The following is a 27,222-nucleotide window of genomic DNA, read 5'->3' on the forward strand; positions in this document are numbered from 1 at the left end:
ATCACCTAGAAGTGCCTGTCACCCCATATATTACCTGTTCCCAGTGACATCACCTAGAAGTGCCTGTCACCCCATATCTTATCTGTTCCCAGTGACATCACCTAGAAGTGCCTGTCACCCCATATGTTACCTGTTCCCAGTGACATCACCTAGAAGTGCCTGTCACCCCATATATTATCTGTTCCCAGTGACATCACCTAGAAGTGCCTGTCACCCCATATGTTACCTGTTCCCAGTGACATCACCTAGAAGTGCCTGTCACCCCATATGTTACCTGTTCCCAGTGACATCACCTAGAAGTGCCTGTCACCCCATATATTACCTGTTCCCAGTGACATCACCTAGAAGTGCCTGTCACCCCATATATTGCCTGTTCCCAGTGACATCACCTAGAAGTGCCTGTCACCCCATATATTACCTGCTCCCAGTGACATCACCTAGAAGTGCCTGTCACCCCATATATTATCTGTTCCCAGTGACATCACCTAGAAGTGCCTGTCACCCCATATATTGCCTGTTCCCAGTGACATCACCTAGAAGTGCCTGTCACCCCATATATTACCTGTTCCCAGTGACATCACCTAGAAGTGCCTGTCACCCCATATCTTATCTGTTCCCAGTGACATCACCTAGAAGTGCCTGTCACCCCATATGTTACCTGTTCCCAGTGACATCACCTAGAAGTGCCTGTCACCCCATATATTATCTGTTCCCAGTGACATCACCTAGAAGTGCCTGTCACCCCATATGTTACCTGTTCCCAGTGACATCACCTAGAAGTGCCTGTCACCCCATATGTTACCTGTTCCCAGTGACATCACCTAGAAGTGCCTGTCACCCCATATATTACCTGTTCCCAGTGACATCACCTAGAAGTGCCTGTCACCCCATATATTGCCTGTTCCCAGTGACATCACCTAGAAGTGCCTGTCACCCCATATATTACCTGCTCCCAGTGACATCACCTAGAAGTGCCTGTCACCCCATATATTATCTGTTCCCAGTGACATCACCTAGAAGTGCCTGTCACCCCATATATTGCCTGTTCCCAGTGACATCACCTAGAAGTGCCTGTCACCCCATATATTACCTGTTCCCAGTGACATCACCTAGAAGTTCCTGTCACCCCATATATTACCTGTTCCCAGTGACATCACCTAGAAGTGCCTGTCACCCCATATATTATCTGTTCCCAGTGACATCACCTAGAAGTGCCTGTCACCCCATATATTATCTGTTCCCAGTGACATCACCTAGAAGTGCCTGTCACCCCATATATTATCTGTTCCCAGTGACATCACCTAGAAGTGCCTGTCACCCCATATATTATCTGTTCCCAGTGACATCACCTAGAAGTGCCTGTCACCCCATATATTACCTGTTCCCAGTGACATCACCTAGAAGTGCCTGTCACCCCATATATTATCTGTTCCCAGTGACATCACCTAGAAGTGCCTGTCACCCCATATGTTACCTGTTCCCAGTGACATCACCTAGAAGTGCCTGTCACCCCATATATTACCTGTTCCCAGTGACATCACCTAGAAGTGCCTGTCACCCCATATGTTACCTGTTCCCAGTGACATCACCTAGAAGTGCCTGTCACCCCATATGTTACCTGTTCCCAGTGACATCACCTAGAAGTGCCTGTCACCCCATATGTTACCTGTTCCCAGTGACATCACCTAGAAGTGCCTGTCACCCCATATGTTACCTGTTCCCAGTGACATCACCTAGAAGTGCCTGTCACCCCATATGTTACCTGTTCCCAGTGACATCACCTAGAAGTGCCTGTCACCCCATATATTACCTGTTCCCAGTGACATCACCTAGAAGTTCCTGTCACCCCATATATTACCTGTTCCCAGTGACATCACCTAGAAGTGCCTGTCACCCCATATGTTACCTGTTCCCAGTGACATCACCTAGAAGTGCCTGTCACCCCATATATTACCTGTTCCCAGTGACATCACCTAGAAGTGCCTGTCACCCCATATGTTACCTGTTCCCAGTGACATCACCTAGAAGTGCCTGTCACCCCATATGTTACCTGTTCCCAGTGACATCACCTAGAAGTGCCTGTCACCCCATATATTACCTGTTCCCAGTGACATCACCTAGAAGTTCCTGTCACCCCATATATTACCTGTTCCCAGTGACATCACCTAGAAGTGCCTGTCACCCCATATGTTACCTGTTCCCAGTGACATCACCTAGAAGTGCCTGTCACCCCATATATTACCTGTTCCCAGTGACATCACCTAGAAGTGCCTGTCACCCCATATATTACCTGTTCCCAGTGACATCACCTAGAAGTTCCTGTCACCCCATATATTACCTGTTCCCAGTGACATCACCTAGAAGTTCCTGTCACCCCATATATTACCTGTTCCCAGTGACATCACCTAGAAGTGCCTGTCACCCCATATTTCTCCTTCGCCTCATTGGGGGACACAGACCATGGGTGTATGCTGCTGCCACCAGGAGGCTGACACTAAGTAATACAAAGAAAAAGTTCGCTCCTCCCCTGCAGTATACACCCTCCTGCTGGCTCCCAGCTAACCAGTTCTTGCTTAGTGTCCGTAGGAGGCACACGGACGGGTCTGCTATTCAGACCCAAAGAACTCTTTTTTACCGTTTTTTACTTTTTACTACGGTCGAATGGGGCGACGGATTCTTTCATGTTCCGATCTCCTCGAACCATCAACAGGCGAGCATGGGAGTTTCACCTCTCCGTATCCTCTCCTGCGACGTGGGAAGCCACTGCCTGAGCTGATTCTAGGGGCGACGGGCCCCTTCAAGGGCACCGATCTCCCCCCTCCCTTATCAGACGAGCACTGGAGTTTCACCTTCAGTATCCTCTTCTGCAGCCAGGCCTATTGCCGGACATTCAGCCCTGTCCACCAGGTTTTACCCTCGGCTGTACAGAGGCACCTTCCAGCGTGGCGTCCGTGCAGCCCCCACTGCATCACCACTGAAAAAGCGGATGATGGAAGGAGGCAGACGGTTCCTCTCCACCCCTCTTCTGCAGGGATGGTGGATGGAGGCTCCCCAACCCTGCACCGTCTTATCTACCCGGGCACAGCTCCTACCTGCAGCATCTGCCACCCCCTCCATATTGGGGTAAGTGCTCCGTGAGATTTGGATTTTCCGGCGGTCAGAGGAGGGCTCCATAGCGACTGGGTCCCCACAGAGCTTCGCGGCACTTTTCCCCTCAGTCTGCGGGTGCGCGCCGGCCGAAGCCATAAATTTAGTCCCCGGCTTTTGCCCTGTTTAGGCCGCATCCCGGGAAGCCCCGCCCACCGCTTGCTCCCTTCTAGCGGCTCCGCCCCCCTATTCAGGCACTTCTCGTTCCAGACGAGATCTCGGCGGCCATCTTCTTCCTCCTCCATTGCGGTCACTATTTCTTCTGGAGGGGGCTGCGGACGGCGGTTTTTCAGTGCTGAAGTCAGCGCTATTCCAGACGGGGGACTCAGAACCTGAGTAAGGTGAATCGCCCCAATATCTCCCCCCCCGTCACGCATCCCGGCAGCATTAAGGGACTAGCTTTCCCTGTTTTTTTTATATACTTAAGGCTGCAATCTCTGGTGCTCCTGCACACTACAGAATGTATAGTACAGTGTGCAGGCTTGCAAACAGAGAGCTGTGAGTTCCCAGCAATGAAGCTCATGACTCATTCCCTGGTGACTCGTTCCCTGGTGACTCATTCCCTGGTGACTCATTCCCTGGTATTTAATACTCTGCCCGGTAGTCGCTGGGCCCATAGGTGCATCCCCAGCTTTCCATGCCTTTTTATTAAACCCAGGACCAGCATTTCCTGGTCTTAAGGGTCCCCTAGTTTTAAAAGGGTCACATCCCCAGCATTCTCTGCTCTGCCAGAAGCCGGTCTCCTTTTCCTTAGTACTTAATCAGGCCAGTATGCCCTGGTCTTAAAGGCACAGGGCCAGTAGGCACTGGTCTTAAAGGCACATGGCAAGTATGCCCTCGTCTTAAAGGCACATGACCAGCATCCCTGGTCTTAAAGGAGCATGACCAGCATTCTTGTTCTTAAAGGCACATTACCAGCTTTGCTGGTCTTTAAGGCACTTGTTCCAACATTACTTTCATGACCAGTATTCCTGGTCTTAAAGGCACGTGACCAGCATGCCCTGGTCTTATAGACTCGTGACCAGTATCCCCTGGTCTTAAAGACACGTGTCCAGTATACCCTGGTCTTAAAGGCACATGACCAGTATGCCCTTGTCTTAAAGGCACGTGACCAGTATTTCCTGGTCTTAAAGGCACATGACCAGTATGCCCTGGTCTAAGGCACGTGACCAGTATCCCCTGGTCTTAAACGCTATAACCAGTAGGCCCTGGTCTTAAAGGCACATGACTAGTACGTCCTGGTTTTTCAAGGCCATGACCAGTATGCCCTGGTCTTAAAGGCACGTGACCAGTATCCTCTGGTCTTAAACGCAATAACCAGTATGCCCTGGTCTTAAAGGCACATGACTAGTACGTCCTGGTTTTCAAGGCACATGACCAGTATGCCCTGGTCTTAAAGGCACGTGACCAGTATCCCCTGGTCTTAAAAGCAATAACCAGTATGCCCTGGTCTTAAAGGCACATGACTAGTACGTCCTGGTTTTCAAGGCACATGACCAGTATGCCCTGGTCTTAAAGGCTCATGTCCAGTATGCCCTGGCTTTTAAAGGCACACGACCAGTATGCCCTGGTCTTTAAGGCACGTGACCATTATGCCCTGGACTTAAAGGCTCAGGACCAGTACGCCCTGGTCCTAAACGCAAATGACCAGCATACCCTGGTTTTAAGGGCACATGACCATTATCTCCTGGATTTCAGCATGCCCTGCTTTTAAAGGCACATGAACAGTATGTCATCTTACAAAAGGCACAAGACCAGTATTCCCTGGTCTTAAAGGCTCATGGCCAGTAACCCCTAGCCTTAAAGGCGCATGACCAGTATTTACTGGTCTTAAGGGCACATCATCTATCCTAAGCTGGTCACCCTAACTGAGCTCTGGAGCACTCACATGCTCCCTCTCCTACAATGGGAGCCGTCGGCTAGCAGGGGCCGCAAGTATTCTAGAAAAACGTACAGGTTCTAGAAAATCTCCATCAACATTTGACGGTGATGCACTGGAAGACCTCTAAGTAGGATACCATACCTGGTCGGAATTTTATGGGCGACGGGTCCCTTAAAGGGCTCCGATTTCCCCCCACACCTTCAACAGACGAGCACACGGAGTGTCGCCTCCATGTATCTTCTTCTGCATCCAGGTCTATCGCCACAACCTGCCCTGTCCACTCGGAAACCTCAATTCTGGGGATGTGGCGTCCACATTTGTGGCGTCCCAACAAGGAGGTTTTCCCCCCTTTGTATCAGATGCAAGAAAGTGGACGATTCCTCTCCACTTCCCTGTTAAGAAGATGGTGGATCGAGGTTTTTCCTTATTTTCTTCTCTGCACGACGATGGCAGAGACCTGCTGGTTACAGTCCCGCATTCTGTCACTTGGCAGACTCGCCGGGCAGAATTTCTTGCGGTATTCCTACCAGTATCCTGGCAGGTGTATCATCAATTAAGATTCCACAGACGGTCGGATAGCAAATCTAGTTCGTTCCGTCTTGTGGTTTCGGGTTCAGCGCTCTACCCTTCCTTAGCCGCCACATGGGTTGCTTGACCAAAGGGAGAGAATGAAAGTCTCCGGGTCCCAGACCTTATCTACTTCGTTCCACAGTATAGCTGGCCAATCAAATCTTCTGAGCGGGAGACTAGCAAGGGATCGTATCTCTTCTTCAGGCTCAACCAGCAGTGGAAGCATTGGCCAGGACAGTCTAGATCTAAGGGATCTTGGTTCCAAAATGGAGGGAATGAAAAGTATCTCCATTCCTGGACCCCAAACTTCTAACAACCTTTGACAGGGCCCTTTCTTTTTTCGGATGGAGTTCCTCCGCTCAGCCACTTCTTCAACAGAGAAACGTGGTTGTTTTCTGGCATCCATCGTCATTCGGGATTCTTACCCTCACATACCTATTTCTCCTCTCTACTATAATCTCTTTGCCTTTCCATTCGCGAACAGTATTTTCACGACCTGGCCCTTCTGCCTGGCTACCACACCAGAGTGGTCGCAAGGGTCATGACGGTTATCATGTTCTTCTTGCACCTTAGAAGCATGGTCGTCCTGCCCTATTTGGTCGACTTTGTAGCCGCTCTCCTAGGACTACGCTGAGTCGTCCATATCACTTGCAATTACCTCTCTATTGGGCTAGCAGCTAAACTTAGACAAGTTTTTTTTTTTTTTTTTTTTCTACGGAAGCAGTTTCCTTCGCTGCGCTCGTTTTCTGCAAGTCTATCAGGCTCTCAAAGGGTAGTCTCTGAGCTCCTTTCTCTTCCAGAGCCTTCTCCTGGCCCAAAGGCTATTGGGAGATACCATTGCCAATTTTCTTCTCCCGATCATCTCTCTGTAGATCCGAACGGTACGGCTATTCCTTCAGCAGGCCCTCTGCCTTCTGGCGGGTCTTCAGTTGGATAATGCCTCGGCTGTGCCCCAAGTTAGCCATCTAGCAAGTACCCTCAGTCAAGCGCCATGGCTAAGGTACCTCGCACTCTCTGATGGGCCGAGTTCTATCTTCGGTGATCTCAACAGTACATTCCCTGGAGTAGAACACTGGGCGGCAGACATATTCAGCCGTCCGGGTTTTTCCTCAAGTGAGTGGGAACTTCACTCGGAAATCTTCCATCGGACCTGCCTTCACTGGAGTACTCCAGAGGTAGTTCGGATGGCGTCCAAACTGAACGCCAATGTACTCCAGTTCATGGTTTGGCCTCGCGATCCAAGACCATTGCAGTGCATGATCTATTCTTCCATGGTACCAATTTCCATAACCCCTCTTCCACTGCGTCTGAAACCTTTTCAGAAGCGGGTAGGGCCCCAGTGATCCCGGGAGACCCGCACTGACCATGTCAGGTTTTTTTCACGCTTGCGGTACTAGTATTTTTCCGGCTTATTGTCTCAAGCTGGAAATATGGTCTTTCTTGCAGGCCTCAACCTGTAGTTCTTCCCTACCGCGTACCGTTAAATCCGTGGGACCTTAATGGTCCTGGGCATCTTACAGTGGACTCCTTTTCTGATCCGGATAGACTTTTCTATCAGGGAGGGTCTCTCCCCTTCTTTCTCTGCGCTCTTGTCCTCCTGATGAGTCTTCAGATCTCGACGCTCTGTTCTTTATCTTTTTTCCTTATTACCTTCAAGGCAAGGTTGCCCTCTAGCCATCCCCTTCCCTCGTTGCCAAGGGGTATTATATCTCCACTGTTGCAGGGGCATCGTCCTCTCATCTCCTTCGGCTCTAGTCCACAAAGCGGAATGGGTTCTCCATAATCTGGAAGAAGCGAGTGCTCCGAGTGGGTACGTATCGAGGACGACGTCCTTCCAAAGGTTGGACATTTTACTCGGGTTTTTCGATGGTAAGTAGGCTTCCTGACTGTCGCAGGAAGGGTTTAGCCGTTTTTCTTCGGCCACGTTAGCCTGGTGGATTCTTTTCTCCATCCAGGAGTCCTTTCGCGCTAGATGCCAGCCTATCTCCCTGTCTGAGGGCTCTAGGCGCCAGACGTCGGCAAGCACGACCGCAGGCTTGCGAATTCCTCCAGGCCGCATGCATTCTTGAAGCACTATAATTCACTCACTTCCACAGATGTGAGTCTGGGCAGGTGGACTTTGCAGGCCACGGTGGCGCACTTGTAAGTAGCGGCTACACGGCCTGAAGTGATGTTGTCCCCACCCAGGGACTGCTTTGGGACGTCCCATGGTCTGTGTCCCCCAATGAGGCGAAGGAGAAATAGGGATTTTTGTGTACTCACCGTAAAATCCTTTTCTCCGAGCCATTCATTGGGGGACACAGCTCCCACCCTGTTATTAGCTTATGCTTTGTTTTTATCTTTTGATATGTTATACTCTTATATATAATGTGACATGCTTTACGCTTATATGTCGTTATTGATCTCCTACTGCTTTTGCACCGAACTGGTTAGCTGGGAGCCAGCAGGAGGGTGTATACTGCAGGGGAGGAGCTAACTTTTTCTTTGTATTACTTAGTGTCAGCCTCCTGGTGGCAGCAGCATACACCCATGGTCTGTGTCCCCCAATGAATGGCTCGGAGAAAAGGATTTTACGGTGAGTACACAAAAATCCCTATATTACCTGTTCCCAGTGACATCACCTAGAAGTGCCTGTCACCCCATGTATTACCTGTTCCAAGTGACATCACCTAGAAGTGCCTGTCACCCCATATATTACCTGTTCCCAGTGACATCACCTAGAAGTGCCTGTCACCCCATATATTGCCTGTTCCCAGTGACATCACCTAGAAGTGCCTGTCACCCCATATATTACCTGTTCCCAGTGACATCACCTAGAAGTGCCTGTCACCCCATATATTGCCTGTTCCCAGTGACATCACCTAGAAGTGCTGCTGTCATGCTGTATTAATCACTACTGGAACAGGTTATTCACATCAGCATTTTTTATACTGTTCTACCCTGAGAGAGCTTTTTCATGAGCTGACTGGTTACTATAAGGCAAAAAATTAAGTCCTTGTGGGAGGTCCAGTCTCTGGTGAACTATATAAAAAATAGAATTATTCCCAGGGGGCTACGGATTAATATAGTGCCAACTGTGAGGAGTGGAACCCCTGAGCTTATCCAATTGTGGCGAAAAGAACTTATTGATAGTTCCATCAGATTCATGAAAATTCTCTTGACAGAGGAAAAGGCTACTTTAGAACGTACGGGTAAAAAGCTAACAGAATTAATTGAGAATATCACAAAACATAGAAGTGATCCAGACTCTAATAGAAAGGAATCTACATTACAAACAAGACAAAAGCAATATAACAGAGACAGCCTTCATTTCGAAAATAATTAAGTCTTTGGTTCTCTGGCTGAGAATATAGACGGACAACCATCAGCAGGTACTGACATCTCTTCCTCAGATATTGATACATCAGACACTGGGAGGGGTGGGCAAAATAGGAACACTAACTGTTTTCCAGAAAACTAAAATGGAAGAGATTTTTTTAAACTTCACGATCATGCCCAATGTGATGTTGGGCATTGATCCAGAGGATCTTTCGGATGTAAGATTACTAGCAAGGTTTTTGGAAGAGGGCCAGAGACTGGCAGCGATGGGGCCGTTTACACAGCGCAGACCTAAAAGCACGAGAATGCCCCCTTGTCAGATAACTACAGTGTGGATATTTTCACAAAATTGGCTGTAGCAGACCTAATGAAATTGGGCAACACAAGACAACTTGTCTCCTCCAATTTGTCATATCTGGAAAGAAAAGCCTTGAATGATCTAGCGTCGAATAAAGAACTTACAGTATTTTTAGGGCATCTGACAAAGGTGGCAACATAGGGATAATCAACCATGACGGTTATAAAACCATGTGCCACAAGATTCTCTCAGATAGGTCCACATATGGCATTTTGCGAAGGGATCCTACTGATGGCTATAATATGGAACTTGAGACGATCCTTGTTTCAGCTTTTGACCTACAGATCATCTCAATGAGCGAAAAGGACATTATGCTGTTGAGATTCCCCACTATACCTGTCTTTTATGCACTTCCAAAAGTGCATAAGGGGACGTCCCCATTGAAGGGACGTCTCATTGTATCTGGTAATGACTCAATTTCTCAAAATTGTGGGGCATATATCGATATGGTCCTAAGGGAATTTCTTACCGCGCTTACATCAGAGATTCCTCTGAATTGTTGGTTAAGATAGAGGATATTTCACTTGATGATGACATCCTACTAGCTTCTATTGACGTAGAAGCTCTGTATAGTAGCATTCCACATCATGCGGGTGTACAAGCTGTGGAGTTTTTTCTGAGATCACGGGGAACACACTTTCGTCACCATGATGAATTTATCTGTAAATTATTACAATTCGTTCTAACACACAATTATTTTTTGTCTACTACCACCAGCTCAGGTGCACTGTGATGGGGAGTCCCTGCTCGCCCACCTACTCAAATTTGCTCCTGGGCTTGTGGGAGGACACAGTCGTTTTTGGTGATGATGGTGTCCCCAGATCATTTTCTGGGGCCGCTATATTGACGATGTCCTGATTTTTTTTGGAAGGGAGATGTTTCATCTTTTGATAGATTTATCTGGGAATTAAATGTCAACAATATTGGTCTTAGGTTTACTTCGGAGATTGATCCTGATTCAGTCAATTTTTTGGACATCAACATCCGGAAGGGTCGTGAGGGGCATCTTGAAACTATGTTGTATAGGAAACCCACCTCTACCAATAGCCTCCTGAGTTGGAGGAGTCATCATCCCCGAAATCTGTGTAAAGGCATCCCCAAAGGACAATATTTCCGGCTATTACGTTTAGAAGGGGAGGTTCTATTGGTGATCAACTGGTTCATAGTTACTATACACCACCACCCATGAAAACTACATGGCTGGATAGAAGGGAAACGGGTACCTTCAGATGTGGAGGTTGCTCGTTTTGTAGATACATTGGTGATTGCAGACAATTTAGCAGTGCCTTGACTGGGAAGATCTATCAAAGTAGGCACTTTGCTAATTGTAAAACGGTAGGGGTGATATATTTGTTCAAGTGCTCCTGTCCCCTCAACTACGTTGGCAAAACTAAAAGAGAGCTCAGGAGACGCATCGGAGATCACCTGGGGGATATCCGACATGCGAGAGAGACACCTATATCAAGGCATGTTAGGGAAATACATCAGGGTGATCTTGATTCGTTCACTTTCAGTGTGATTGAGGTAATTACCCCGTCTATCAGAAGAGGAGATTGGAATAAGGTAATATTACAAAAAGAGCAGAAGTGGATATATTGCTTGAAATCCACTTCTCCAGATGGCTTGAATGAGCAAATATAATTTAGTTGTTTCCTTTGACATCCTTCACAATTTTTCACCCTTTTTGGCTTGAGCAAAACCTGGTCACATATATCGGCCTGGATTGGTCTATGTGACAATGCTATCTTATCCCTATATAGGGTAATACCTTATCGAGATATGTGTCCCTTTACCCGGGGATTGCAGTATAATTTATGTTTGTTAACTTTATTTCACCTATCCCTCCATATACATAGTATTCCCCAGACTGCTATTGAATATTTGATATATCTTGTATTTTATCATAAATTTATATCACAGTGTTATCCTATGTACTTAATGTCCATTTATTATGTATGACAAGTCAACATGATATTTCTTATGCATATAAGCTCTTGTACATGCGCAGTCACCTCCATCTCTCAGCGCCGGGGGTTTTCTATACGCCGTCAACTGCATGATATAGTCCGTCATGCTCAATAACCTGGAATGCAGTGAACCGCGAGATATATCCGGTCATGCGCGATACTTGTGGAGCGCAGTGAACCGCACAGTATATCTGGTCATGCGCAATGGACCTCAGTCCTCCATGTTTTTGGTGGGATGACGCATAATGTTGTTCCGGCTTAGGGCTGGACAAACCAGCGTTGGTAAGTCACGTGCTGATGATTATACAGCGCACATGAAGGAATTTTACTTGATTGGGGCATGTATATCAGGAGGGTGGATGGTATTTGGAAACACCATGCATCACGTATGAAGGAGGATCGTCTCTAATGTGGGTCTGGCAAGAAATATGAGCGAAGTACTCCTTGCTATGACTATACCATCTGATTATCTTACTCCCGATGAACCTCAGTGGAGGGGAAACGCGTTGAGTGTGATGTACCGTAATTGGAGTATGTAATATATTGTCTATTTATCATCAGTGGACATATCTTGAATTGGGGTATAATCGTGATTTGCAGCAACTTCCATCATGAGTGCTGTGAACCTGGGAGCATTCAATGTGCAGATAATACTGTACTATGTAGGGATCTCTGGATTATGCAGGATATCTTTTTTGGATTTGTGGCATATATGACATTGACATAGAGAGTGATGGAATAATTTACTATCAAAGGTGCTAAAAATTTGGCCATTTACTATTTGAGGATACTGTGAATATCTTACTCCTCTGAAAATATTTTATACCTTTCTTTCTATTTTTTCTGCTCCCTTTCTAATTAAAGATATATATAGATATCTAATGACCCTAATACATAATTGATTATTTTTGCTCTGCAGTAGATCTTTTGCATCATTTAGAGGGAGGGCAACAAAATTATTATCATCTGTTTGCAGGACAGTTCTCTCCCCCCTTGTGATACATGTTCCTGCAGATTTGATAGTTATAGGTTGACTATAGAGCTTATCATCAAGTCACTATGGTATACACCTAGAAAAACTATTCTAGATAATCTCAATCTCTCTGATCTATCTTTTCACCCCTTTTATCTTTTCTCACTCCTCTCCCATGGATAGGTACAACTAGGGCAGATAGGGTGAGCCGCCGACGAGTGGGGGCGCCAGTGCACAGGATATAGGGTGCCAGCCTCCGCTGTCAGGCAGGGTGAGATAGGTTGCTCTTAGGGTCCGGCACCTCCCCCTGGGTGCCTTCCATTTTGATGTATTGTTGTTGCTGTTTTTTCACGTTTAGATTGGTTTTTAGGATTATTATAATAAAATTGATGTTTTATATACTCTATGTTGGAGCTTTGCGGTGGTTACTACCCTGACTGTCATTTTACCAAATGTAATAATTATGTCATTAACTTGAAAAAGTATGAAAGATTGGCAGGCAAGTCTTCCTTTACAAAATGAAAAGTTACAAAACTTAATTCAGCAGGATTGTCAGATGTGGGGCGTTGTAGGTTTTCCAGAGGAGGCTGCGAGCCTCGTTACTGTCTACAATGCATTGGGATCATACACCACAACTTAGTCATCTTAAAATTAAGATCTATGGATTTACGGTAGTTTGTTTCAGTAATCAGCCCCTTCTCGACTTGGTCACTTGTAAATTTTTCATTTTTTCCTCTCTTTCTCCCAAGAGCTATAACTTTTTCTTATTTTTCTGTCTACATAGACCTATGAGGGCTTATTTTTTGCAGCACACGTACTTTTGAAGGACACCATTCATTTTACCTAATAGGGCACTAGAAAACAGGAAAAAATTCCAAGTACATTTAAATTGTGAACCCCCCCCCCCCCCCCGCTCCACTCAGATCTAGCATTGTTTTTTGGGAATTGATTTTAAGGCGTACATTGTGTAGTAAAAATGACTTGGCAATATTGATTCTCCTCATCAGTATTATTACAGAGATACCAAACTTATCAAGTGTTATGATTATTGTAGTGATGGAAAACTTTATTCATTTTCTGAGATCTGTAATGTAATTTTTTTGGTCGATAGAGCTGTGAGGCCTCATTTTTTCGGGGTGAGACAATGTTTTTAATTATACTATTTTGGAATAAATATGATATTTTGTTCGTTAATGCATTTTTTCCAGTGTTGTGGCAAACAAATTTTGGTGTTTTTGAATTTTTTGGGGGGGTTTATCGATTGGGTTAATTATGTTTATATTTTGATAAAGGGGTGGGCAATTAATTTTCCCAAGGGGCCACATGAGAGACCTTGTCTGTTGTGGAGGGCCGAACCAATAGGCAGAAATTAATTATGCTCAGTATTAATATTAGCATATTGTTAATTTTAATTGTATCACTTAATTATGAGCAGAATTAAGTTTGCTGACATCCCTTTTTATACTCTAAGAGTCCACACATGCCCCCTGTATATAATGAGCCCCCACATAGCCTCTTTATACAGTATGAGCCCACACATAGCCTCCAATATACAGTGTGAGCCCCCACATAGCCGCTAATATATAGCGTGAGCCCACCCATAGCCTCCAATATACAGCGTGAGCCCACACATAGCTTCCAACATACAGCATGAGCCCACACATAGCCTCCAATATACAGTGTGAGCCCACCCATAGCCTCCAATATACAGCGTGAGCCCACCCATAGCCTCCAATATACAGCGTGAGCCCACCCATAGCCTCCAATATACAGCGTGAGCCCACCCATAGCCTCCAATATACAGCGTGAGCCCACACATAGCTTCCAATATACAGCATGAGCCCACACATAGCCTCCAATTTACAGTGTGAGCCCACATATAGCCTCCAATATATAGCGTGAGCCCACACATAGCTTCCAATATACAGCATGAGCCCACACATAGCCTCCAATATGCCGAGTGAGCCCACACATAGCCTTCAATATACAGTGTGAGCCCACACATAGCCTCCAATTTACAGTGTGAGCCCACACACAGCCTCCAATATACAGTGTGAGCCCACATATAGCCTCCAATATATAGCGTGAGCCCACACATAGCTTCCAATATACAGCATGAGCCCACACATAGCCTCCAATATGCCGAGTGAGCCCACACATAGCCTTCAATATACAGTGTGAGCCCACACATAGCCTCCAATTTACAGTGTGAGCCCACACACAGCCTCCAATATACAGTGTGAGCCCACATATAGCCTCCAATATATAGCGTGAGCCCACACATAGCTTCCAATATACAGCATGAGCCCACACATAGCCTCCAATATGCCGAGTGAGCCCACACATAGCCTTCAATATACAGTGTGAGCCCACACATAGCCTCCAATTTACAGTGTGAGCCCACACACAGCCTCCAATATACAGTGTGAGCCCACATATAGCCTCCAATATATAGCGTGAGCCCACACATAGCTTCCAATATACAGCGTGAGCCCACACATAGCCTCCAATATACAGTGTGAGCCCACATATAGCCTACAATATACAGTGTTAGCCCACTAATAGCCTCACTATATACAGCGAGCCTCACAATTTCCAATATACAGTTTGAGCCCACATATAGTCTCCAATATACAGCGTGAGCCCCTATGCTACGCAAATCCTCCAATATACAGCGTGAGCCCCACATAGACGCCAACATAAAACGTGAGCCGTACATTGACGCTAAAGGGAGGTGATTTGAACTATCATGTTCTCATTTTTTATCTTTTCACTGTATTTATTACGTGTGTGTGTGTATATATATATATATATATATATATATATATATATATATATATATATATATATATATATATATATATATATATTACTATATTATAGTTCAGACCAAAAGTTTGGACACACCTTCTCATTTAAAAAAATTTTCTGTATTTTCATGACTGAGAATTGTAAATTCACACTGAAGGCATCAAAACTATGAATTAACACATGTGGAATTATGTACTTAACAAAAAAGTGTGAACCAACTGAAAATATGTCTTATATTCTAGGTTCTTCAAAGTAGCCACCTTTTGCTTTGATGACTGCTTTGCACACTCTTGGCATTCTCTTGATGAGCTTCAAGAGGTAGTCACCGGGAATGGTTTTCACTTCACAGGTGTGTCCTGTCTGGTTTAATAAGTAGGATTTCTTGCCTTATAAATGGGGTTGGGACCATCAGTTGTGTTGAGCAGAAGTCTGGTGGATACACAGCTGATAGTCCTACTGAATAGACTGTGAGAATTTGTATTATGGCAAGAAAAAAACAGCTAAGTAAAGAAAAACGATTGGCCATCATTACTTTAACAAATTAAGGTCTGAAAAATTGGGCAAACTTTGAAAGTGTCCGCAAGTGCAGTGGCAAAAACCATCAAGCGCTACAAAGAAACTGGCTCACATGAGGACCGACCCAGGAATGGAAGACCAAGAGTCACCTCTGCTTCTGAGGATAAGTTTATCCGAGTCACCAGCCTCAGAAATCGCAGGTTAACAGCAGCTCAGATTAGAGACCGGGTCAATGCCACTCAGAGTTCTAGCAGCTGACACATCTCTACAACAACTGTTAAGAGGAGACTTTGTGCAGCAGGCCTTCATGGTAAAATAGCTGCTAGGAAACCACTGCTAAGGACAGGCAACAAGCAGAAGAGACTTGTTTGGGCTAAAGAACACAAGGAATGGACATTAAACCAGTGGAAATCTGTGCTTTGGTCTGATGAGTCCAAATTTGAGATCTTTGGTTCCAAACACCGTGTCTTTGTGCGACGCAGAAAAGGTGAACGGGTGGACTCTACATGCCTGGTTCCCACCGTGAAGCATGGAGGAGGAGGTGTGATGGTGTGGGGCTGCTTTGCTGGTGACACTGTTGGGGATTTATTCAAAATTGAGGGCATACTGAACCAGCATGGCTACTACAGCATCTTGCAGCGGCATGCTATTCCATCCAATTTGTGTTTAGTTGGACCATCATTTATTTTTCACCAGGACAATGACCCCAAACACACCTCCAGGCTGTGTAAGGGCTATTTGACCAAGAAGGAGAGTGATGGGGTGCTATGCCAGATGACCTGGCCTCCACAGTCACCAGACCTGAACCCAATTGAGATGATTTGGGGTGAGCTGGACCGCAGAGTGAAGGCAAAAGGGCCAACAAGTGCTAAGCATCTCTGGGAACTGTTTCAAGATTGTTGGAAGACCATTCCCAGTGACTACCTCTTGAAGCTCATCAAGAGAATGCCAAGAGTGTGCAAAGCAGTCATCAAAGCAAAAGGTGGCTACTTTAAAGAAATATATGTATGTATATATATATATATATATATATATATATATATATATATATATATATATATATAGTGTCTGTAAGTGCAGTGGCTTCATTTCATGCATCTTTCTTGGAAACTGACGTGTCCTTGCTTTGCTTACAGGAAAAGGATAACATAAAGGATGGCTTGAATACTGTGAATGAATTCAGTGATGGAAACATTGAGGGTGGAGACTCTCAGCACAATGGGAACTGTACAATGAGTGAATACAGTAGGTCAAGAAGAACAGAAGTGGTATAAGCCTGTCTGCGACTCCTGGATCTTTAGCGAATTCACAGCTAAAATGCTAGATGTGTTCATTTGGTTCCTGAATGAACATGATGTGGGCATTATGTGTGTCCATGTAGAACTCTATTGGTATCGATATATTTTTTTTTGTAAATTTGGTTCACTACAGTGTTGTTAGTATATATTTGCCTGAGAAGGTAATTTTAAACCCGAATCATTTCCATCAAGTATTGACAATTTGTAAATTTGTCACTATGGCTTGATTTTTTTTTTCTTTATATATGTTCACCTCTGTCAGAAAGCTGCAGATGCTGACAGTAACCACTGCCAGTAACACAAATGTATATTTTATTTTTAACATAATCGTTGCACAGCAGAAGAGTCGTATATTACTGTGTTGTAGGATCTTTTTTAACTTGTCAAATATTCCCTCAAAACTCTGAACCTGTCTGACGGCGATTAACAATTGCGTTCACACTTTTACTACTAAAAATGCAAAGTTTATGAAGTATTTTTTTTTTCCTCTGCAATATGAAAACATTTTGTATATGACACTACTATATTGCAGGATTGTCATTTTCTTGTTACATGTGTATTTTCTATTTGCGTCATTCACTCTGTTAGAAGATGGTGCAGTTTTATTGGAACCCAGATTGTTCTATCGACGGCAAGATAAATTAATTCCACTGTTACTGACCTTTTTCTCCAGAATAACTATTTTGAAAGATTTCTTATGGCATGTTCACACTGAGCTTTTTAAGGAGCTTTTGGAGCAGACGTTTTCCAAAATCACTGAGGAGTTCTATCAAAACCACAAGATTTGATAGAAGAGTTGGAGAGTTTCTGCTCCAAAAACTGCAAACAAAAACCCTCAGTTGGAACACACCGTAAGGCCGGCGTCACACTACCGTGTTTTACGGACGTAAGAGAGGTGCTGAAAATACGGATTGCATACGGTACAATGCTTCTCTATGCCTTCTCCTATCAGCCGTATTTTACTGATCCGTATTATACGGTCTTCTACGGCCGTAGAAAATCGCAGCATGCTGCGTTTGTCACCGTATTGCGCAAAAAATACGCCAATGAAAGTCTATGGGGGCGAGAAAAATACGGATTACACACGGACCTACAGTGTGGCTTGCGAGAAATACGCAGCGGTGTTCTATAGAAAAGCCGGCAATTCAGTGCGGTGTACAGTAAAATCACACTGACAGCTTACAATAGAATAGGTAGAATAAATGTGTACACATAGAATAGGTATATATATATATATATATATATATATATATATATGTCATTGAGACACATATATGTATATATATTAATATTTCATACAGCGCTAGATAGCTTTAAAGCCGGTAATTCAATTACCGGCTTTGGCTATCTCCTTCCTAAACCCGACATGATATGACACATGGTTTACATACAGTAAACCATCTCATATCCCCATTTTTTTTGCATATTCCACACTACTAATGTTAGTAGTGTGTATATGCAAAATTTGGTCCTTTCTAGCTAGTAAATTAAGGGGTTAGATGGCGGAAAAAATTGGCGTGGGCTCCCGCACAATTTTCTCCGCCAGAGTGGTAAAGCCAGTGACTGAGGGCAGATATTAACCCCTTACCGACATCGGACGTACTATACCGTCCGATGTCGGCTCCCCTGCTTTGATGCGGGCTCCGCGGTGAGCCCGCACCAAAGCCGGGACATGTCAGCTGTTTTGAACAGCTGACATGTGCCCGTAATAGGCGCGGTCAGAATCGCGATCTGCCCGCACCTATTAACTAGTTAAATGCCGCTGTCAAACACAGACAGCGGCATTTAACTACCGCTTCCGGCCGGGCGGCCGGAAATGACGTCATCGCCGACCCCCGTCACATGATCGGGGGTCGGCGATGCGTCTCCATTGTAACCATAGAGGTCCTTGAGACCTCTATGATTACTGATCGCCGGTGGCTGTGAGCGCCACTCTGTGCTGCTATGTAGCAGAGGCGATCGGGTTGTGCCTGCTTCTAGCCTCCCATGGAGGCTATTGAAGCATGGCAAAAGTAAAAAAAAAAAAAAAAAGTTGAAAAAAATGTTAAAAAAATAAAAAAAAATATAAAAGTTTAAATCACCCCCCTTTTGCCCCAATCAAAATAAATCAATAAAAAAAATATAAAATCTAAGCATATTTGGTATCGCCGCGCTCAGAATCGCCCGATCTATCAACTAAAAAAAAGCATTAACCTGATCGCTAAACAGCATAGCGGGAAAAAAAATTCGAAACGCCAGAATTATGTTTTTTTTTGGTCGCCGCGACATTGCATTAAAATGCAATAACGGGCGATCAAAAGAACGTATCTGCACCAAAATGCTATCATTAAAAACGTCATCTCGGCACGCAAAAAATTAGCCCTCAACCGACCCCAGATCACGAAAAATGGAGACGCTACGAGTATCGAAAAACGGCGCTTTTTTTTTTTTTTTTTTTTTTTTTTTTTAGCAAAGTTTGGAATTTTTTTTCACCACTTAGGTAAAAAATAACCTAGTCATGTTTGGTGTCTATGAACTCGTACTGACCTGGAGAATTATAATGTCAGGTCATTTTAAGCATTTAGTGAACCTAGCAAAAAAGCCAAACAAAAAACAAGTGTGGGACTGCACTTTTTTTTGCAATTTCACCGCACTTGGAATTTTTTTCCTGTTTTCTAGTACACGACATGGTAAAACCAATGATGTCGTTCAAAAGTACAACTCGTCTCGCAAAAAATAAGCCCTCACATGGCCAAATTGACGGAAAAATAAAAAAGTTATGGCTCTGGGAAGGAGGGGAGCGAAAAACGAACACGGAAAAACAAAAAATCCCACGGTCATGAAGGGGTTAATAGCCTAGAGAGGGTCCATGGTTATTGGCCCCCCCTGGCTAAAAACATCTGCCCCCAGCCACCCCAGAATTGGCACATCTGGAAGATGCGCCTATTCTGGCACTTGGCCACTCTCTTCCCATTCCCGTGTAGCGGTGGGATATGGGGTAATGAAGGGTTAATGTCACCTTGCTATTGTAAGGTGACATTAAGCCAGATTAATAATGTAGAGGCGTCAATTATGACACCTATTCATTATTAATCCAATAGCATGAAATGGTTAAAAAAACACACACACAATATTGCAAAGTATTTTAATGAAATAAACACACAGGTTGTTGTAATATTTTATTCCACTCTCAATCCACCTGAAGACCCTCGACCTGTAACAAATTAAAAATAATAAACCAGCAATATCTCATACCTTCCGTCGATATGTCCCACGATGTAAATCCATCTGAAGGGGTTAAATTATTTTACAGGCAGGAACTCTGCTATAATGCAGCTGTGCTCGTGCCTGTAAAACCCCGGGGAATGAATGGAATGTAGGTCAATGACCTGTAGTTACCTTCATTCGCGGTGATGCGCCCTCTGCTGGATGTCCTCATATGAACTCGAGCCTGGGAACTTTTCTGAATATTTTCCCAGCCTCGAGGTTGAATTACATGAATTACCGGCTTTTAAGCTATATCGCGCTGGATGAAATATATATAGATATATATATATCTATATATATATATATAGATATATATATATCTATATATATATATATACATTACATATGTTTTTGGGAGCACATGGATCCATTGTATGTCCGTATGTCGGTTTTGCAAGCCTGCGAGAAAGTCTTGCAGTACGGATGCCATACGGATTACATACGGAGGATGTCATGCGCAAAATACGCTGACACACCCTGCCTACGGATGAGATACGGACCACTATTTTGGGGACTTTTCTGCGTTTTACGGCCGTAAATTACGGACCGTATTTTTATACGCTGAGTGTGACGCCGGCCTTAGACTGTAGAGTCCAGTATAAGTAAGCCTCAATCATTAGGGTTGCTGGACTGAGAGTTGTGGTGCTGTTTTTCTTTCATTACATTAGATCACAAAGTAAAACTTCAGTGCCTTCTAACTGTGTGGCATGTTGTTTTACATGACGGCTTATTATAAGGGATATGGCACACTTAGATATCATGACCTAATGCTAGTAGATGTTCTTCATTAAACTGGTTTCTATATATATAGTGGTCTTTGCTCCTACCAAATTTGTCATTTCACATAGTAACAGTAATATGTAGACATCTGGTTTTTTTTTTCAACAAATGTATCACATGCAAAAATAGATTATAAACCACAGTGAGGGTACATTAAGATGAATTTATTGCTCAGACGTGTCACTGGGGCACTCGAGACACTTGGACGTGGAGGCTGGCACTAAGAACAAAGAAAACGTTGGTTCATCCCATGCAGGCTACAGCCAACGACTGGCACAGAGGTAAGTGGTTTTAGCTTAGTGTCACACAGGAGGCAGACAGGTCTGCGCTCTCTAGATCTGTTTCTTTTTATGTAGAATGCTTGTTAACTGGATTTTCCTTATAGCTGAAACATGTAGTGCTGAACCAGTCACACTGTCTTCCCTGTCTCTGTGATAGCAGGACCAGAACCGCTGGTAGGCCGTTGGTCCATGCAACATACTCCACCGCCTGCCACCCAAAGTGTTGCGGGTAGCAGCGAGTGATGATGGTTATTACAGGCTGTATGTTACTCCCCTGCAGTGCTCCCCCAACGCTCCTTCCAGCTCTTTATCTTGCACTTCCCCTGCGAGTCTCCACTTGAAGCTCCGCTCTGCTTTTCCCCTCTGATTTGCAGCAGTGGCCCGCATGTCCACCGATGGGCTCCAAAAAGTTAACCATTTGCTTGCAGCCTATTTCTATATGCCCCCTCTCTGCTCTTCTGTGCAAGATTATCTTTCCTTGGTCCCTCTATCCTGCTGTGATAGCCTTCACCTCCTCAACCTACGCAGAGAACAGAATGACGACAGGTGTTAGTTTCAACATGCAAAGTATGGCAGTTCACTCCTTGGCCAGTGTCCGTCCATCACTGTGATCGACAGAGTACTGCAAGAGACACATCTCTGCTTCCTGTAATAGGTCTTGAATAGCTATCAACTGGTAGGCATTGCCAGTCTCGTGGGACTATCACTAACCACTATCTCTCTGGGGATTAGTGCATACACTAGCTTGGTCCTCCATCTTCTGTTTGCGTCCACCTCCTCAGGCCAGTGTGAAACCACCTGTACTGCCTGCCAGTCGCAGCCTGGTTGAACACCACCCCTGGTCCCTGGGGGGTAGCTTGTCTCACCATTCTTATTTGGGTGTTTTCTTTATCTTAGTCAATGACAGAGTAACATGGAGAAACTCAAAAAAACACATTGTAAAAAGCAGATTCACGAAAACCTTGTCAAATGACAAATGCACTAGCAAGATGCAGCGGCATCCTGCTAGTGCATTTGTCATCTGACAAGGTTTGGGTGAGTCTGCTTTTTATGATGTGTTTCAATGACAGAATTAACCAGAATTAATTAATCATCAGTTCCTCTTTCTGTAACGCCCTTGGTACTCTGACCACTTTCCCAGGGTGAGTCACTCCCACTGACAGCGACTTTTCGGCAATGTGAATCGCACAAACAGAGAGGGCGGTACACTGACCACTTCGAATACACCAGCAAAGACCAGCCATAATGGTGAATCCCACATGTGGACCAGGTAGCTTTGCTCCAGCTCTTCTCCAAATCACCATTGATGACCAACTCTCCTATAGTGCCTTCCTCATCCCTCTCCTCTCACCCAGAGATTTTTTATTTGACGGTGAATATGTCCTGTTAGAACTCTCTTTTTGATCTTGTCACATGGCGGACTGCTTCATTGAAGCTGCTCGTGAAACCTTTCTGGTAAAACACACTGACTCAACAGCTGCTGTTCTGATCAGAGGGTGGAAAGTCCTGGACAGACATTTTCAGAAGCCCAGATGTCCATCTATTCCTTTACCCTCATGGATACAATATCTTTTAAAGGAAACCCGTCACGTAGTACATGCAGTCCGAGCTTTGAACAGCATTGTATACAGAAGAAGCTGAGCAAGAATGATATACAAGTTTGATGGAAGATTAAATAAACGGTAACTTGCATTTTATTCAGTGCCATCTCGTGCGCTTGTATGTATGAATCCAGTGGGCTGTCCTACTGAATGATTAATAGCTCTCTGCATGCACAGTCATACATGGGGGATTGTCAATCACTGAATAGGACCACCCACTGGACTCAAATGCATAGAACCAATAGAGATTTTAATAAAAAAGTACTGAAACTTTTCCCACAAAAATGATCATTTATCTGCTAAGTGCCTCTTCCTCTGTAACATCCTTCATGCAGATCAGATTATTTCCAACTGACCGATTCCCTTTAATGATCTGACTGACAGATGTACTGAGTCTCTGGCAAAGTCTTCCCTTGTAGCGACTGGCTAAGACTGAACTCACTTTTTCACATGCAAGAAAAACGGATCAGGTTTCATCAGTGATTTTGGTAAGAGTTTCAACAGTCTGGTCCGCTTGTTCTCAATTTTTTTTATGTGACAGAGAGTTGGACCGCACTCGGATGGTATCTAAGCGCTGTCCGATTTTTAATTTTCATGGACCCATAGACTTGTATTGCTGATTTTGATCCAACACTCAGATTAAAATTGGACTTGTCTCCGCAATTTTGCTTGGACACATGGGGCAAATCAGACATTTACCTCATTATTAGAAATGGGCGAACCTGAACAGTAAAGTTTGGTGTGTGTATCGAACGCCTACTGTTTGGTCATGGACACCGAACACTGACTTTGCCTGGAAGTCTGTGTTACTGTTTGGATTTAGCCCCCGAACATCGGGTTTTTGTTGCGCTGTCATGTGCATGACAGCGTGGCAAACACTGCTTCTGATCAGCTGTAAAATCATCACCGCCGGTCAGACTGCTGCGGTTCCCACACTGTCAAATGACAGCATGAGCCTGCAGCTGTGAACAGAGGTATAACTCCGGTCACTGGTGTCGGCTGATGGGACTACTGCTCCCATCAGCCAGTGCCTGCTGCCGCTGATTTTCTATCAAGTCCCAAAAATGCTAGCTGGAAGACTTGCTATCCTGTTACTAACAAGGCTGCTTGAGGATCAGGGGAAATGTCAATCAGGGCCTTAAGATAAACCAGTTACAGTCCATTTTCACCAGAAGACTTTCATTCCTCAAGAGATGAAAATTCCTCAAGCCTCCTGGCACCTCCATAGTCAGCCAGGACAGGTCTGCTTTCAACTCTGAAGCATCAACTCCATGTGATTGCATGCCTTTCAGGTGGTATCCTGCCTTTTCTCCTAAGATTCTGGCTCACCACAATCGAAGATGTCTCTTCGCTATACTAGATAGAATTCTCCATGATAGAAACATCTTACTCTCACCAATAAGTCATTTTTCCCTTCCCCATGACAGCCCCGGTACATGAGAGATGGTCCCGCCCCCAAGAACAGGAAACCTGCAGAGGAGATAAAAGATGGGGGCGGCACCTCTCTCCTCAGTTTGGTTTCCTGTTTTTGCGGGGAACCTGCGGTGCTGCATGGGGAGGGGATCTCCCCTTACTAACCGGTACATGTCCGAGGTCCGCGGTGGGAGCAGCGGCGGCGGACTCCCCGGCGGCGTCGCCCCCATAACCAGGAGCTGCGAGGGCGTCCTTCCCTGCTGCGGACTCCCCGGCGTTCGCTCCTGGCCGGAGGCTGGTCCGGGGAGGGAGACGAAAATAAGGCGCGAGAGGCGCTCCCATCACGACGCTGGCGCCGAGTGAATGGGAGAACTTCCGGGTTGTGAACCGGAAGTGACGCCACACGCCGGAGAAGCGGTGTGCTGACACTCCCCAGGGGGGAGGAAGTTCAGGGACGCACACAGATCCCGTGGAATCAGCGATCCCAGCAGATAACCCACAGCCTGTCGTGGTACTGAGGGTCCGGTGGGTGTGTGCCTTTGTAAGGCAAATCATGTCAGTAACACTGTGTTTCTGTATGTGTATACAGGGAAAAAAGTTACCTCTAAACAAAAGAATAAAGTGTGGGCACTTTGTGATAAAAGCCTTCCCAAGACATGAGAAACGAATGTGCCGCTCATGTATAGAGAAAACCGTAACTGAAGAGTCATCATCATTTCTTCAGAATATAAAGGCTATTGTTAGAGACGAGGTGCAAAGCACTGTAAAGGAGCAATTAAGACAACACGGGTTGCAGAGCTCCGTAAATCCGCCTTCTACGCCTGCCCAAACATCTGAGATAGAATCCGAGGGTGAACCAAGAGAGCTTCCACCCGAGGAGGACTCGGACCTGAACTCTTCGGATGAAGAGTGTGGTCGGCCTTTTGTGTTATCAGAAGATGTGGGGAAGTTATTGAAGCTGGTTAGATCCACCCTGGGGGTGGAGGCACCAAGGGAAAAACAAACAGTCCAGGACTCCATGTTCAGTAATCTGGAAGGGAAAAAACGGAGAGTTTTTCCATTCCATGATAATATATTAAAACTTATAAAAAAGGAATGGAAAAAACCGAACAAAAAGATTTCGGTTCCCCAGGCCCTTAAACGGAAATATCCCTTCGATGAGGAAATTTGTGAAAAGTGGGAGAAAGCACCTAAGCTGGACGCAGCTATTGCGAGTACCTCCAGGGGCATAGCGCTTCCTTTTGAAGATATGGGTGCCCTAAAAGACCCCCTAGATAAAAAAGCAGATGCATTTCTAAAATCAGCCTGGGAAGCTTCAACTTGGGCGTTCAAACCAGGGGTAGCGGCCACCTCCACTGCCCGTGCCATGGTTAAATGGCTAGATGAATTAAGCGACCAGATAAAGGACAAATGTCCTAGAGACAGACTTCTAGAGGTCATCCCTTCTCTACAACATGCAGCGGGGTTCCTGGCAGACGCTGCCATTGACTCAGTTCGTTTTTCTGTTCGGGCAAGTGCCCTCGCTAATTCGGGCAGGAGAGCACTATGGTTAAAAAACTGGAATGCTGATTTCCAATCAAAAGTGAAGTTGTGTGCCGTACCTTGTGAGGGGCAATATTTGTTCGGGAAGGCGTTAGATGAAATTCTAGAGAAAGCGGCGGACAAGAAAAAACATTTCCCTCCACCTCCCTTCTTTAACCCCTTTCTGACATCGGACGTACTATCCCGTCGAGGTGGGGTGGGTCCCCATGACCACGGACAGGATAGTACGTCCAGCGCGATCGGCGGCGCTCACGGGGGGAGCGCGGCCGATCGCGGCCGGGTGTCAGCTGCCTATCGCAGCTGACATCCGGCACTATGTGCCAGGAGCGGTCACGGACCGCCCCCGGCACATTAACCCCTGGCACACAGCGATCAAAGATGATCGCGATGTGCTGGCGGTGCAGGGAAGCATCGCGCAGAGAGGGGGCTCCCTGCGGGCTTCCCTGAGCCCCCCGCAGCAACGCGATGTGATCGCGTTGCTGCGAGGGTCTTACCTCCCTTCCTGCTTGCTCCAGGCCTGGATCCAAGATGGCCGCGGATCCGGGTCCTGCAGGGAGGGAGGTGGCTTCACAGAGCCTGCTCAGAGCAGGCACTGTGAAGCAGCCTGCACTGCTATCAGATCGGTGATCTGACAGAGTGCTGTGCAAACTGTCAGATCATCGATCTGTGATGTCCCCCCCTGGGACAAAGTAAGAAAGTTTAAAAAAAATTTTTCCAAATGTGTAAAAAAAAAAAAATATTCCTAAATAATGAAAAAAAAATAAAAATATTATTCCCATAAATACATTTCTTTATCTAAATAAATAAAAAAAAAAACAATAAAAGTACATATATTTAGTATCGCCGCGTCCGTAACGGCCTGACCTATAAAACTGGCCCACTAGTTAACCCCTTCAGTAAACGCCGTAAGAAAAAAAACGAGGCAAAAAACAACGCTTTATTATCATACCGCCGAACAAAAAGTGGAATAACACGCGATATAAATAACCATGGTACCGCTGAAAGCGTCATCTTGTCCCGCAAAAAACGAGCCGCCATACAGCATCATCAGCAAAAAAATAAAAAAGTTATAGTCCTGAGAATAAAGCGATGCCAAAATAATTATTTTTTCTATAAAATAGTTTTTATCGTATAAAAGCGCCAAAACATAAAAAAATGATATAAATGAGGTGTCGCTGTAATCGTACTGACCCGAAGAATAAAACTGAAATTCATGAATAGCTGGTTTTTGGTCATTCTGTCTCACAAAAATCGGAATAAAAAGCGATCAAAAAATGTCACGTGCCCGAAAATGTTACCAATAAAAATGTCAACTCGTCCCGCAAAAAACAAGACCTCACATGACTCTGTGGACCAAAATATGGAAAAATTATAGCTCTCAAAATGTGGTAACGCAAAAAATATTTTTTGCAATAAAAAGCGTCTTTCAGTGTGTGACGGCTGCCAATCATAAAAATCCGCTAAAAAACCCACTATAAAAGTAAATCAAACCCCCCTTCATCACCCCCTTAGTTAGGGA

General features: G+C 45.1%; 1 protein-coding gene across 3 annotated transcripts in view; it reads left to right on the forward strand.

Annotated features, from left to right (window-relative positions):
• Positions 1 to 20,892, forward strand: part of SREK1 (splicing regulatory glutamic acid and lysine rich protein 1) — a 117,938-nt gene extending 97,046 nt beyond the window's left edge. For all 3 annotated transcript variants that reach the window (XM_069749578.1, XM_069749593.1, XM_069749584.1), the window contains one exon: positions 16,679 to 20,892. In XM_069749578.1, the coding sequence (XP_069605679.1) occupies positions 16,679 to 16,816 (138 nt within the window). In that variant the 3' untranslated portion in view covers positions 16,817 to 20,892. The remainder of the gene's footprint in view (positions 1 to 16,678) is intronic.
• The last annotated feature ends 6,330 nt before the right edge of the window (positions 20,893 to 27,222 follow it).

Source organism: Ranitomeya imitator, chromosome 1, assembly GCF_032444005.1.
Source record: "Ranitomeya imitator isolate aRanImi1 chromosome 1, aRanImi1.pri, whole genome shotgun sequence".
Classification (NCBI taxonomy): Eukaryota; Metazoa; Chordata; class Amphibia; order Anura; family Dendrobatidae; genus Ranitomeya; species Ranitomeya imitator.